The sequence below is a fragment of the Acanthochromis polyacanthus genome, chromosome 12 (genome assembly GCF_021347895.1).
Source record: "Acanthochromis polyacanthus isolate Apoly-LR-REF ecotype Palm Island chromosome 12, KAUST_Apoly_ChrSc, whole genome shotgun sequence".
NCBI lineage: Eukaryota > Metazoa > Chordata > Actinopteri > Pomacentridae > Acanthochromis > Acanthochromis polyacanthus.
Window position 1 is genome coordinate 15,030,725 of NC_067124.1, and position 13,628 is coordinate 15,044,352.

Below are 13,628 nucleotides of genomic sequence, written 5' to 3' on the forward strand. Positions count from 1 at the left end.
CTGTGGGTCGTCACTGAAGCCGCCTCTGGGTGCTAACAGTGACACCGCTTGCTGCAAATAGCTTATAACACCACTGATACTTTGAGGGAATTTAGGCCACAAGCCCTGCTCTCCCTTGGCTACACTTTCCCCACACTAACAATAGTTACTGTTAGACAGTGACAATGAAAAATCAATGGTTCAACACCTTTGCCTGTTATGGTTGGGCTGCTTTTGCTCAATTCAGAGGTAACGGGCTGTTTATTTTCCCAGTTTAGATTTCAAAACAAATCTGCTGACACAAATCCATTATGTACAGCCTCGTTCAAGCTTGGCTTAACGGCTTAATTATACAGCAAATGCCAGACAGTGTTAATATACCGTTACATGTTAGGAGGAGGTGAAAAGTAAACACATTAAACATTAGATGATATAAAAGCCATGCAGCGTCTGCGCAACAAAGCTGTGACAACATAAGGAAGTTTGTGGAAGACTGTCAACAAAGATGAAGAAAAGGATCAGAGGCAGATGTACGGTGTTTGAAATAACTAACATCATGAAGGGTTTTCATAGGAACTGGCAGAGAAGAACACAGTAAGACTGCAGAGTCAATACAATATAATGTCCTCAGCAACATACATTAGTCAGCAGCTGAGCTCTACAGACCACAGGAAGGTACAAGAGGGCAGGGAGTGGCGTGGAGCAGAGCAGCAGAGGGCACAAAGGCAATATGGGTCAATTATGGGCTCAGCATCGTGACAAGATGTGACAGAGCGGGGCAGAGGAGAAAAACAACTGAATAATATTAGAAAGCAGAAGCAGGGCAGAAAATATCAGTCTACTGTCCAACAAAGAACAAGTCTGTTCACATGGCTCAAAAGGCTAAAAAAAAGAAGAGGTACATGCTAGTGTGGTGTTAAAGGGATGGGAGGGCTGAGCCTGTTACTGTGAGTGACAGTAATGATGACAGTGAGTGACTGCTTCGCCTCGGTACGTGTTTCTGTGCACGACTGAGACAAAGACGCTGTCTTACCATGCAGTTCATGGCGAAGTGGTTGTGCTGCGTCTGCAGCTCCACAGCATGCTGGTGGTTCCCTCCAATCTCTGTGTAACTGGTCAGGAAAAGCCCCTTGTTGTGCATGATCCAGTCGAACATCTACACAGGGAAAGGGGAGGAGAAAATGTGGTTAGTCGGATAGAAAGCTATTCAAATGAAAAGCCTCTCCATCTTGTGTTTACTCATCGCAACAGCAGTGACAATAAGAGGGCCTGCTGCTCTGTGTTTGTAATTAACCAAAACCTTTCATCACTCATCACTGTGCTGATTGCTGGAGGCAAGACGTCTTCAAGCCCACTTTGTTATGAGAACGAACAAAAGGACAAGTTCTGTGCGTATGTGTGTGTGTGCATCATGTCCATTGTTGACCCTTTTTTAAGTGTCCATGTGTGTTCTATTTGCTTGGTGTATGCAAAAGGTGTATTAGATTATAACTGTGACAAGGAACATACTTCTGTATATGTCAGTAGCTCTAAACAGTCCATACAGCTACATTTCCCATTCGTATACACACATAAATTTCCTCTGTTTCCATGAACTTCCATGAATAAAAATTGACAAAGATAAAAATAAATAAAAAAATAAAAGGTTTGAGCACACATGAACACACAGACAGAGGCCATTGGATCCAACACTGTCAGCACTGGCAACTGATCCACCTCATTCCTTTCATCAAGAAGATTCATCTGCATTTATTGGTTGGTTGGTTAGTTTGTCAGCAGGATCATGTAAAAAACTGATTTTTATAATACTTGGTAAGGAGGTGGAGGACGTTCACAACAAGAACCCATTAGGTTTTGGTGCAGACCTGGTTTGGAAAATCACAAATCATCCAAAAGCAGACTATTGCCTTGGTGAGGAGCTCTTGTTTGTTAAGCTTTTACCACAATATATACACACAGACTCACTGATCCAGGGTTAAAAGTTGAGCAGAGGACTTGCATGTCTGGATTGTTGTAATCTTTTCATAAACTGGGCTAAAATTAGCATAAATGCACCAGATTAGCTCCTGAAATAACTTTAAGCATCTAGCAGTGAGCAGCAGTATCAAAACATATTAACACAGAGGTGCCAAGTGGAAAACAGAGGAAGAGACTGTCAGGATCCAGTAACACGTGGCCTAAAGCAGACGTGAATCGTGTTGAAACAGAATAGAACAGAAAAGCACTCTGACCTTCTCAGCATCCTGTTCAAACAGCCGCAGCTGGAAACACTGGTCCAGCTTCAGCTTCCTCATGTGCCACAGCTGCTGCAGATTCTGGCGCGTCCCGTGCAGCTTATCCAACAAACCCGTCACTTTAGCCACGAGGTTGTGTGCATCTGCATGTGCATGGAACCCGTGATGATGGTCGTTGGAATCTCCACTAGCTCCACGGTTTCCATACCCGCCCTCACCGCTGCTCCCGCCCCCTGCAGTCTGTGACTGTAGCCTTTGGAGGAGCCTTCGTCCCTGCGTGTCCAGCTCCTCCACCGACGCTTTGGTGGCTCTTTTCTTTAGAGCAGCATGTTCTTCCATTAACCGGCGAGCCCCCTCCAGGTCTCGTGGAAGATCACGCTGGGACAAGGTCTCCTGGAGCTCCTCGAGGCGTGCCAGAGATCGCGCTGCGTCACTGGCGAAGGTCTCAAATGAGAGCCGCACCTGTAAGGACGGTTAAAAGTGACCTGCATTTTCAAAAGTAGAAATTCTGTTGGATTAAATTAAGCACTATTAACACATTAGAGCTGTTCATGAAGTCTGCTGTTTTCTTATGTAAACACACAAAAGCCTAAAGCCAAAGACCTTCTGCATGACTTCTATAAAGCAGACGGAAATAAAAAGGGGGGAAAAAGGAGCGCATCCAACCTCAATCCAGTCATCATGGTTGTACTCTAAGCTGCCCTCGAAGTCAGCCGTCAGCTGGGACGGGTCCACAATCTTGGTTAAACCCTCTAAGGAGACCATCACCGTCTGGTGCCATGAGGTGAATGTGGGACACACGAAATAGGAGGAGACAAGAGGGAGGCAGAAAGAGTGAAAGAGACATGAACAGAGAAAAGAGAAGAATAAACAAAAGCAGGTTAAGAGGGAGACAAAGGAAGAAAACAACACCAGAATTCACACAGTCATTCTCATCATCATGTTCCAACCTAATCATAAAGCATTTTTCAAATATTTCCCATCACTAAGTCTAGATTATTAAAAGGATGTGGCCAGTCAGCAGCTCTGCATGTCTGCTGTTTATATAGGTGTGGTGAATGAAAAACCCAACAGGATTCATGTTATCATTAATAAGATGGAAATACAGGAACATAAACTCTTAGGGAGTAAAAACAGAAAGGGCTTAGGGTCACCAGAGGGGAGAGAACGCAGTAGAAACACAACAGAAAAGGACATTTGAAGAGTGAAGGTAAATATAGATGAAAATTTGTTTAAAAATGGAAATAACATTATGTAAATATGAATAATTCCTTTGATTGTGGCAAAAAAGACTGAGACCTCTACTGGGTGGATGAATAGCTAGAGTTTGTTTTAGCTTCTTATAACTGCTGAGTTAACTGGTGAAGCTGTGAAGATTTACATTATCAGCAGGGACCTGCGCAGACTAAACATTATCTTGTACCTCTGGATACTCATCAGCAGTTGTGAAAACTCAACAGAAGAGGCAAGAACCTCTTGATCACCTCCTTCTATCTAGAACATGACAGCCAGTAATATTCTGATTATCACTGTGTGCTACTCACAGAAAGTACATGTTCAACACTGTAAAAAAACAACAGGTGTCTTATCCAAAACTCAACTCAATTCAATTAGGAAGGAAATCTTAGCCATGTCCTATATATCCTGTTTCCATAGTAACTGGGTCAGAACTAAATATACCGGCTCCACTTGCCCACACGGGACAGAATAGTGCCACTGTCACAGAGCAGCAGTCCAATTAGAGCTGATAAAGTGAGGCCAGTGGCGATGCTAAACCAACTACAAATCGAACAGCTTACAGATCATTTATCCAAAAATATAGTACACAGATGTAATGAGCAGTACAAGCACCTCCATCTGTTGTATAAAATACAAAATAGTCCTCAGAAAGCTCAACATATAGTATAATTATATTATAATAATAGCTCATTGTGCAACATCACAACAATAACAGCAAAACTCAGCCTACAAATATTAAAGGATTATTTTATCGTAGTAGTTAAATCACACAGAGCTTCACTCACCTCAAATTCAAACTTAGAGCTACCAAAGTTGGTCCTCTGCTTCTGCCAGAAGTTGTCTGGCTTGATGATGAGCGCAACGTGGATGCAAGAAGGGAAAGATTCCTGAAGGATCTTCAGCAGAGGTTTAATGCTGTCCCACTTCGAACCGCGCATGTCCACGATGACTGTGAAGCCATGTCTGGCCACCTCCTCACTGCAGAAAACATAAATAAAGAGGTCAGATCCCAGGATAAAGAGCAAATTAACACAGGAAAAAGCATGTTGCTTTTAAATGATTTTACAATGCTAACATGAAACCATTACAGCCAGCTTAAAGCGACGCGTGACAACAGAAGGACAAAATCAATCAGATGTGGTTATTTTGAGACTCTCACTGCCCTCATAACAGAAACAGAGATGCCACAAAGCTGCAGAAAAAGTCGTTTTCTGAAGGCTGTGCTATAACTGTAAATATGCCAAAATTTTAAAGAGGAAAAAAAGATTTAAATCAAAAGATCCTGTGCTCCATCGCATCTGGAGAGGAAAAAGCAGTTAAAACATTCAACTGCTGACATTTCCACTGCTACTTACCAGGAGTCCTGCTGCTGTACAAGTCCATAAAAGGTTGTTTCTCAGTATTAAAGTCTTTAATCTGAACGTGTCTAGCTCAGGACACAGAAACAGACGCAGGCCCTCCTGCTCTATCTCACTCTGACCTCACTCTCTGAAAACAGACCGGCAGCCAAATGGGTGGAAACAGAGTGAGGAGAGAGAGAGGAGAGGAGAGCAAGGGAGCAGGAGAGAGGGAGGCAGAGAGAGAAAGAAAGAAAAGGGGATAGAAAAGACATAAGACAGCAGAAATATTTAAACAGAAGGAAAAGATGTGGAGAAGGAACTGGTCTCCCTGTGAGTAACGACACTTCTCAGTGTCAAACTGGATGACTGGTCACCTCTGACTAATCTTTCATCCTCTCTAGTTTTACCTCTTCCAAAAGAGCTGAGCCTTTAGGAAGCCTGGAAGTCTTTGCACACTAACTGCATCAACCTCAGTGTTCTGATTCAGCGCTAACTACTCACATCTGCAGAGAAAAACCAACTAAATCGTGACATGCACGATAGTCCCACTGCACAAAGTGAGATGTAAAGTAAAGTGAATCAACTCAAATACATCATGCTATATCTTTTTTTTCTGCTTGATAAAAAGAGAAACTTGCACGGTTCTTATTTTCCATGACTAATCCGCAAGTGAAGTGTGCGTCATATAACATAATATACTCCGATTCAAGGGTTCTTGGTTGTTTATAATGACTTTATTCACATAAGACAGACTGTGTCGACATGCAGACTTTGCATGTGAACCGCAAAATGAGCAAAGGGCAGGAGAGAAACAATAAAATTGAAGATTTGTCAGTTGCATGGAAATTTTACAGCTGCAGAAAGGATGACAAAAAGCAGGTATTCTGTCGGCAGTGTCTTGCAGTTGTTGCAACCACACCGTGAAAAATCCATTAGTGTGACTATTTACATCATCACAAGAAGGCTCTGCATAAAGAGTTCAAACCAGATCTGAATTTCATTACTAAACATTATTTTCGGCACCTCTGCAAGTGATATAGTGTAGGAGACCAGTTCCAAATGGTTTTTATTTGAAAGATCTTTTTGTTTTCCATGCAGACTCACAACATCACGCCAATCCTTCTTGGATGATCAATTCTTTCCGAATACAAATATTCAAGCCATCTGTGGAAAATGTATTTTCTTCATAGTAATATGTATCGGAGAAATTATAAACATCATATTGCATTTTGTTTCCAATATTGTGCAGCTCTACACCAAACTTAACATCAAGTAATAGAATAACATAAACAGCAGCATAAATATGACATGAAAGAATTAACATCACAGCAATATTTTCAAGTAAATAGTTTAGACTTCATCTGGGTTTTTGTGCACCTCTGAAAAGTTATGAAAAGATTAAACTTGATAATTTGCTCTTGCAGTTAATGCATGACTGAAAACTACCAACATTAAATGAGAAAACTTGTGAATTGAACGGTCCTTCTTAAATATCAACCAACAACTGGTACATCTGCAGAAAGTGAGCGTTGCTAATTTTGCCTCCGACATCCCAGAATCACCTAAAAGAGCAACAAATCTGGACCCAATTCTTTGCAGCAACTGATCTGAGCCACCTCTGGCCTCAAGACAAATCTCCAATCTCTGCTGTGAAAAAGACTTTAAAGCACTAGACCTGTGAAGGACTAGAAAGTACAGCACAGGGGAGATGAGAAGCAGCAGAACAGAGGAGTGCAAGCTTCCCTCTAAGCTAATCACAACTGACTCCCAACAGAACACCCTGCAGCTACGTATTAAAGGTGCTTTTAGATTCGAAGATCAGCCTGTACAGAGCGACACGGCGCAACAGAGTACAACCCAACAAAGCAGGAGTGAAAAGCTGACAGATTTTAAAAGAGTGAGAGAAAAAAGAAATGACAGTGTACGTGACACTTTGTTGAATTAGCAACAGGCAGTATCAATACCAGACTGTGAGTTATTAAAGAGTGTGAGCGGTTACCTAAAGGAGTTGTGGGTTTTTAAAGAAAGCAAAGAGGAAATGAGAAGGAGAAAAAAGAGGAAGGGGTGCGAGGGTGGGGTTGAATCTCCAAAGAGAATCCAAAATAAAACCACCCCAGTTCTTTAGCCTGAGGTTTTGCTTTAGTATTTTTTTTATTTTTTTTTTATTAACATCCCAGCAAGGTGGGAAAGTCTGACACAAAACCAAGAGATGAGATGTGTGCAGAGTGTCTGTATAGAAGTCTAGTGGAGGAGTCTGTTTCAAATTAACTCAGGTTCAAGAATAACAACTGAAAATCAGCTCATGTGCACAGCTGTTGATGCAGGTTCACAGTCTGCTGGAATGTCTATACTCTGTGTGTGTTTGTGGGTTCACTCCCTACCTGGGAATAGTAGCCAGGTACGCTATAAGTCTGCGCAGGTCTTCGGGTCGTATTCTGTCATGGTTGCTCCGAGCTGGAAAGGTGAGAACGGGACCTCCACGTCTGTCTCTGCCACCTGTGGATAGAAATTACATGACGATAAGACTGTTTTATGCAGCAGGACAACTGTTCTAAAGTGAATTCAACTATTTTTTCTTTCTTTGCTGCATTCTCTGACCAACAACCAGCCTGAAATTCATGGCAATCTTCCGTTTTAGATTCAGTTAAACTCCATTTATTTGGATTATTGAAGACATCTGGAGCCAAGGGGGGAATTTTAATTTAACGAAGACGTTCCCCCATTAAGATAGACTAACCAACTAAAACTTCAAAACCAGCTTATTTCGTGCTACTGAGTTGAAGCAGACATGCATAACCCCGAGTATTCGACCCACAAAAGATCTGAGCGCAGCAGCGTTCCGAGATGACAGCAGCTAATTTGTATGGATACCATCTGTGAATATGTCTGCAGTTAGTCATGACTATAGCGGGTCAAACTGAAGGGGTCAAATTAGTCTCACGATGACAAGACTGGTAATAGCCTTTCAGTCACACTGCAGTAGCAAACAGTCCTGACTGCTAATGAACAGAGAAAAACACTCTGAAAATACCTCACAATTATGTCAGTGCCTCTGCAGTTAACAACAATGAGGAAAAGGTCAGGTCGAACCACGATGAGTCAGATAGAGTTCAGAGAAATAAGTAATGCAGATAAATCACAATCCAAGTATCAATTATGATGAAAGAAACTGGAATTCTTAACATTTTCCCAAAGCTGACATGTTGTGACATTTAGGTACTATAGCTACTATCTTCTTTTTACCCTCTGAGCCTGAAGCACATTTTGAGCATTTTGGGCTCCTGTCACTTTTTTTTTTTTAATTCACTGTGGGATCATTTTTCAATGCAAATAAAAGTATATTATAATAAGATTTTGTGGAAACAGCACAGCAGAACTCAAAAAATCATATCAAATCATTGAAAAAATAAAAACTGAAAGTATATTATAATAAGATTTTGTGGAAACAGCACAGCAGAACTCAAAAAATCATATCAAATCATTGAAAAAATAAAAACTGAAAGTATAACTATTATGATTATATATTTTACAAAAATGGAAAAAATCTGTTACTTTTCATTTTTGTTAAAGTTTTTTCCTCGTTATCCTGCACATTACCTCTAGAAAGATAGTTCACCATGCTGTATGTATCTTTCAACAACTTGCTCCTCTTTGTAAATTCTTTAATCCACAATGTTTTTATTTCATTGCTCAGGTATGCATAACTTTGCTCTCACTCTGTCTAATATATTTCCATCTGTGCCTCTCTGAAGCACAGCTCAGAGTTCCCCTGAAAACTCACAGTTTTTGTTTCAAGATTGTTCACTATCACTGAGTAACTCATATTTTTCAAGCTGCACTGCAGAGTGCAACATTTTTAGTTTTCAACAGAATCTGGTGCATGCAAGCAGTTTACTTTGGCCAGATTTTTTCTTTTTAGCAGTTTTTTTTTTTCCCTTTTTGCCTTTATTATGTGTAGGAAAGTGTAGTGACATAGGAAACATGGGTAGAAGAGTGGGGGAATGACATGCGGTAAATGGCCACGGGCTGGATTTGAACCCATAACTGCTGCGTTGGGGACTACAGCCTTTGTTTATGGGTCGCCCGCTCAGATCATTTGGTTATTTGTGTACGTAGATATGTCAAATACGGGAAATTTCTTAACATATCACAACTGCAGCTTAGATTTAAAATACTTCTCCTATGGAATTGCTCATTACACATGGGTAGTTCAAGGACCTCTGGGAAAATCAGAAGCTTTTTTGTTTTTTACAGATTTTAATTTTGATAAATGGTTTGACACCCAAGGACTCTACAGCAATATAAACAAAGAACAGCTTTGTCAAACAAGGAGTAGAATTTAAAATGACTGGCTGAAGGACAACTAGATTTGATTATAAACTTCACATAAAGGATGCTGATTGGTAGTTTTAAGAAAAACAGTATCACGGAGTTTCTGCAGGAATCAGCCATTCAATTTTATGCTTTTAATGCTATACTGTACAAGTTTTAATGCCACGACTGTGATGCAACAAATTATACAGGCTTGTTTTTTGTAAAAGATAATTTTTATATGAAAACTGTCCCTATTTCACTATTTGTGAATCCGGAAACCACCCCTGACCACCTGTAGTTATTGTCTAAAATCCACGTTTTCGAGCCATTTTTACTGGAATTTGCATTCCCCCCTCATTTCGCAGCTCTCCTTCACCTGCTGGCCACTTTAAAAACATGCAGTTTTTGGCAATTGTACCCGACCAGCCGTAACAATTATCCCAATGCTTCGGTGTGTTTACGCAGATGCACATTTCTGACGAATCGCAGTCTATAATTACATATTATTATTATTATCAAATATTTTTGTTGAAAACTGCAGAAAGAATTTTTAATGCCACTTAGAATCAAATTTAATGATTTTTAATGCCATTTAAGGCCGTAATTTTTGCAAAATCAACTTAATGACTATTAATGCTTTTTAATGCCCTGCAGAAACCCTGTATCAGTGTCATAATAACAATAAGCTGGGATCGTATCTGACCTGAGAGGAAGGCGACCTTCTCCTTGAGGATGGGAAGCACATCAATGGCTTTCATGTCCTCATTCCGATGAAACCCTGAAACACAGGACAAGATAGAACACTTAGAAGACAGGAGACTCATAATCAATCTTATGACAAAAGTTACAGTTGCTTTAACTTTCACACTGCTGTGGAGCTTAACTGAACCAACACATACATACACACCTTAACCAAGCCCAAAACACTTCACTTTCTTAGACATACTGAATAAAAAGCAAAGTGACAGCGCAATAAGCATTGTCAAACACTTGGACAATGCAGTTCTTCACATAAAAATGCTCCACTGGGGACTTCAGGGGACCAAAGTGCTTAGGAATTAACTGAAATGTTATTAACTTATGGCAATTCAAGCGACTGGGTTGTTATTACTAGGAGCTCAGAAGCAACTAGAGTGTCTGTATGTCAAATGAATTACTAAAAATCTCTTCAATAGCTTCCAGAAAGTTACATGATATAAAAAACCTTGGTGTTTTTGGTACTGCAGTATTTTCCACCATGGTCTTGCCTAGTCTGTTATGACACGTTCTTCAAAGGTCATCCCCTTTGCCTCGCCTCCTCAACAGATGGCATGCTGGGTAATGCCACACACACACATGCACACTCGCTGACTTTTACCTATTGGGTTTGTCATAACCATCATCAGTCATGAAGACAACTGATTCACACGGTCCACCAAACAGAATAATGTACAGTTACTGATATAGTTAAATATCAATCCAGATTTTCTTACTTGCCACAGTTAAATGGCTCCGATGGTTCGTGACAAGCATATCTATTATTCAGAACAATTTCACAATCATGCATAGCTGCGAGCCATAATGCAATAATCAGTAAAATAGTAAAAGCACATCATCCATGAAGATACTGACCGGTGGATATATGCATGTGAGTGAGGAGGTGGCTGAGCTCTCTGCAGATGCAGTTGATGTCATCACATATTCCTCATCTAGCTGTGAGTCATCTCCCTCACATTTACACACATAGACACAAGATACACTTCCATGCATAAACACACAGGCAATGTAAGATATCTGGTTAATCATCTTACGTCCTATCAGAGCAGAAATCTTATTTCGGACTGGTGGCACAGACTTGCACGCTGAGAACGGCGCTTAAAAATAACACGCAGTATCTCATAAAATGCTCCAATAAGCTGCTGTTTGGAGGCTTTGTGTTGGTAAACAGAGCTGAGGGGTCATAAAGGGAGACAAATACTTTCAGAGTTAAGAGCTAACAACTTTACACAAACACAGCGCTGCTCTGACAGTTATTATATAAATATTTAATCACACGGACTACGAATAGAAATTAGCTAATTAGATAGCGGCTAGACCGCTGAGTGCTGAATCATGCACTCACACACAAACCAAATGCCCTCCGATTAAAGTCAGTCATGATTCTAATTTCACTTTAAACTACAGTATGAGCATTATCTCCAGCTGGAGCAGTACTCGCAGCTTGATGCAAGCAGTGAAATAAACTGAGAAGATATCAGTAAACCTATGAATGCTTCTTTCTGGTTGCAAATAAGGTAGAACCTGATTAATTGAAAGGGGGGGGGGGGGGGGGAGGCAAACAGACAGACTGACAGACACAAATGGCAGATTGAATTGGAGGGGACAGTCTTTTGAAGTGCGCGCTATGAAAAGACAGGAACAGAGAAGCACAGGCCGATAACGACACGAGCGAGGAACAATATGGGGACAGAACGATCAGCAGAGCACAGCGAATATAATAATACAGACAGAGGAGACTGCAGAAAAGACAGAGAGACGGCTAAATAACTCCTCCGGGTTTTAATGGCTCCTGTAATATCGATTTCAGCCACGGTCTGAGGGAGTTAGCAGCAGCAGTCAGGCCTGGGTGACAGCACATCAGCTCGCTGTGGGAAAACTGGACATTACCTGACTTACTAATAATGTCGATACCAACAGAGATAAGATGGGACTGACGTAGCAGCAATGGTTTCATTCTCCTTCCACGGCTGGTGAGAGGAGAGAAAGAGCCAAAGAGCTGAGTGCCTCTGTCACCGCTCACACTCTCTGCTACCGTCTGTCTCTTTTTAACCTGCTGCACCTGTTTCTCATCCACTTCCCTTCCCCTCTACCTCACACACACGCGCAAAAAGAACATGAGCATGCTAACAGTTAGGGTCCAAACACAGGCTCCTTTGCGTGTCTTCAAAAACAGTGCTTCAACGCACTGAAAATCAGCACTACAGGGCAGCAACACTCGGTGTGTATTAGCACGTGTGTGTTTCCTGTGAAGTGTGCCCAGACACATTCCTCACTGTGGTGGTTTATGTAAGATACTGGCCCTGGCACACAGCCAGCACTGACCTCTGCTATACTGCCGCAGCCCTGCTAAAACTGGAGCTCTGCACCTCTTCTGAACACCACGTCTGGCACAAAGCTGGACATACGTGCACTCTGGGTTTATACGGAATACTGCGGTGAGTTTGAAACAGGCATGGCTGGCGTGCATCTTAATGCTGGAACACTGATTTTGAAAATGAGGTTTGGAAGTTCCATATCAGTGTTGCATGACTAGAAAAAACAACCAAACAGTTAGTGAAGGTATGTTGCTTCTACAGCATCAAGGCCTATTATTTGCGTTGTTGAAACAGTACAGCAGACACAATTCTGCAAGCAATTTTAATCATGTTTATACGCAGAAATAATCTACACAATATCCCAAAGAAATATAGAATCACCTTACATACAGTGATCGCCTCTTGGCACACACACTGACACACATCTCTTCTCTTCACTACAGACAACCCTCCATTTACAAGTCTGCTGAGCATGAAATATAGCTTTTCACTCACAAACTGCTTGTTCATAACACGCTCATAATGAGAGCAATCCATTTCACTGGCAGTGTGCACTCAAGTGTCCTGTAAAATGAGGTGAAAGGCAAAGTGTTCGTCCACAAAATAAGGTTTCTACAGGGCGCTCTGTTGCAATTATTAATTCATAGCAGTAAATGAGGGCAAGAGGCAGAGCCCATAGGGACATATGTGTCCTTACATCATACATCATATATGTAGTGTGTTAGAAATACAAGGTGATGACTGCGAGATGAGAAGATCAGCTGCACACGTGACAGGTAGTGAATCATTTAGACATCAGCAATGCATGCTGGTCTGTCAATCAGGACACACACACACATATCTGGGAATTCATATGTGCATTTACAATCTCTCTGTGCACATGTAGTGATAGAGACATCTTGTGCAGACATCCATCATAAGGACATATAACATGATGTATGATAATGTTCCTGCTTGTCAGGTTTGCACCTTAAAATGCACATGTGGTGCTATTTTTCTTTGTGACAATTTGCATTGATGCTTTCCATTTGTAATGTTATTTTCATCTAGTAGACATGCAATAACAGATAAAAATAGCGGAAAGGTAAACAAAAGGCACGTTTTTTTTCTTGTCTTGCTAAAACATGAATGGTACCATACTTTGCTATAATTTTGTAAATTGCCCGCTATGTGCTATCATTCATTCAGGTGACAGTTTACCCAATGATGCACTAACGCAATCTGTTTTCTGTGCGCAGTGATGGCAGCAAATTGTCAGTGTGTTTTCATGCAGCTGAAAGGTCAGCCAGCCCCATATTCTAGTAAAACAACTCAGAACCACAGAATACAGAGGTGAAGATGCAAAATTGTAGCTTGCATTTAACTTCGAAAGGCCAAGAATGGCTGTGTCTTAACGTGGGAGTGAGCAGCTTCACGCTTGGGTTTTAAAGTCATTTCTCTGCGTGTGT

At 41.1% G+C, this 13,628-nt stretch overlaps 1 protein-coding gene across 4 annotated transcripts in view; it reads right to left on the reverse strand.

Moving 5' to 3' along the window:
- Window positions 1–13,628, reverse strand: part of triob (trio Rho guanine nucleotide exchange factor b) — a 111,344-nt gene that overhangs the window by 63,294 nt on the left and 34,422 nt on the right. For all 4 annotated transcript variants that reach the window (XM_051956991.1, XM_051956992.1, XM_022216733.2 and 1 more), the window contains 6 exons: window positions 9,810–9,884; window positions 7,174–7,288; window positions 4,238–4,430; window positions 2,880–2,984; window positions 2,211–2,675; window positions 1,013–1,135 (listed from right to left, as the gene is read on the reverse strand). In XM_051956991.1, the coding sequence (XP_051812951.1) occupies window positions 1,013–1,135; window positions 2,211–2,675; window positions 2,880–2,984; window positions 4,238–4,430; window positions 7,174–7,288; window positions 9,810–9,884 (1,076 nt within the window). The remainder of the gene's footprint in view (window positions 1–1,012; window positions 1,136–2,210; window positions 2,676–2,879; window positions 2,985–4,237; window positions 4,431–7,173; window positions 7,289–9,809; window positions 9,885–13,628) is intronic.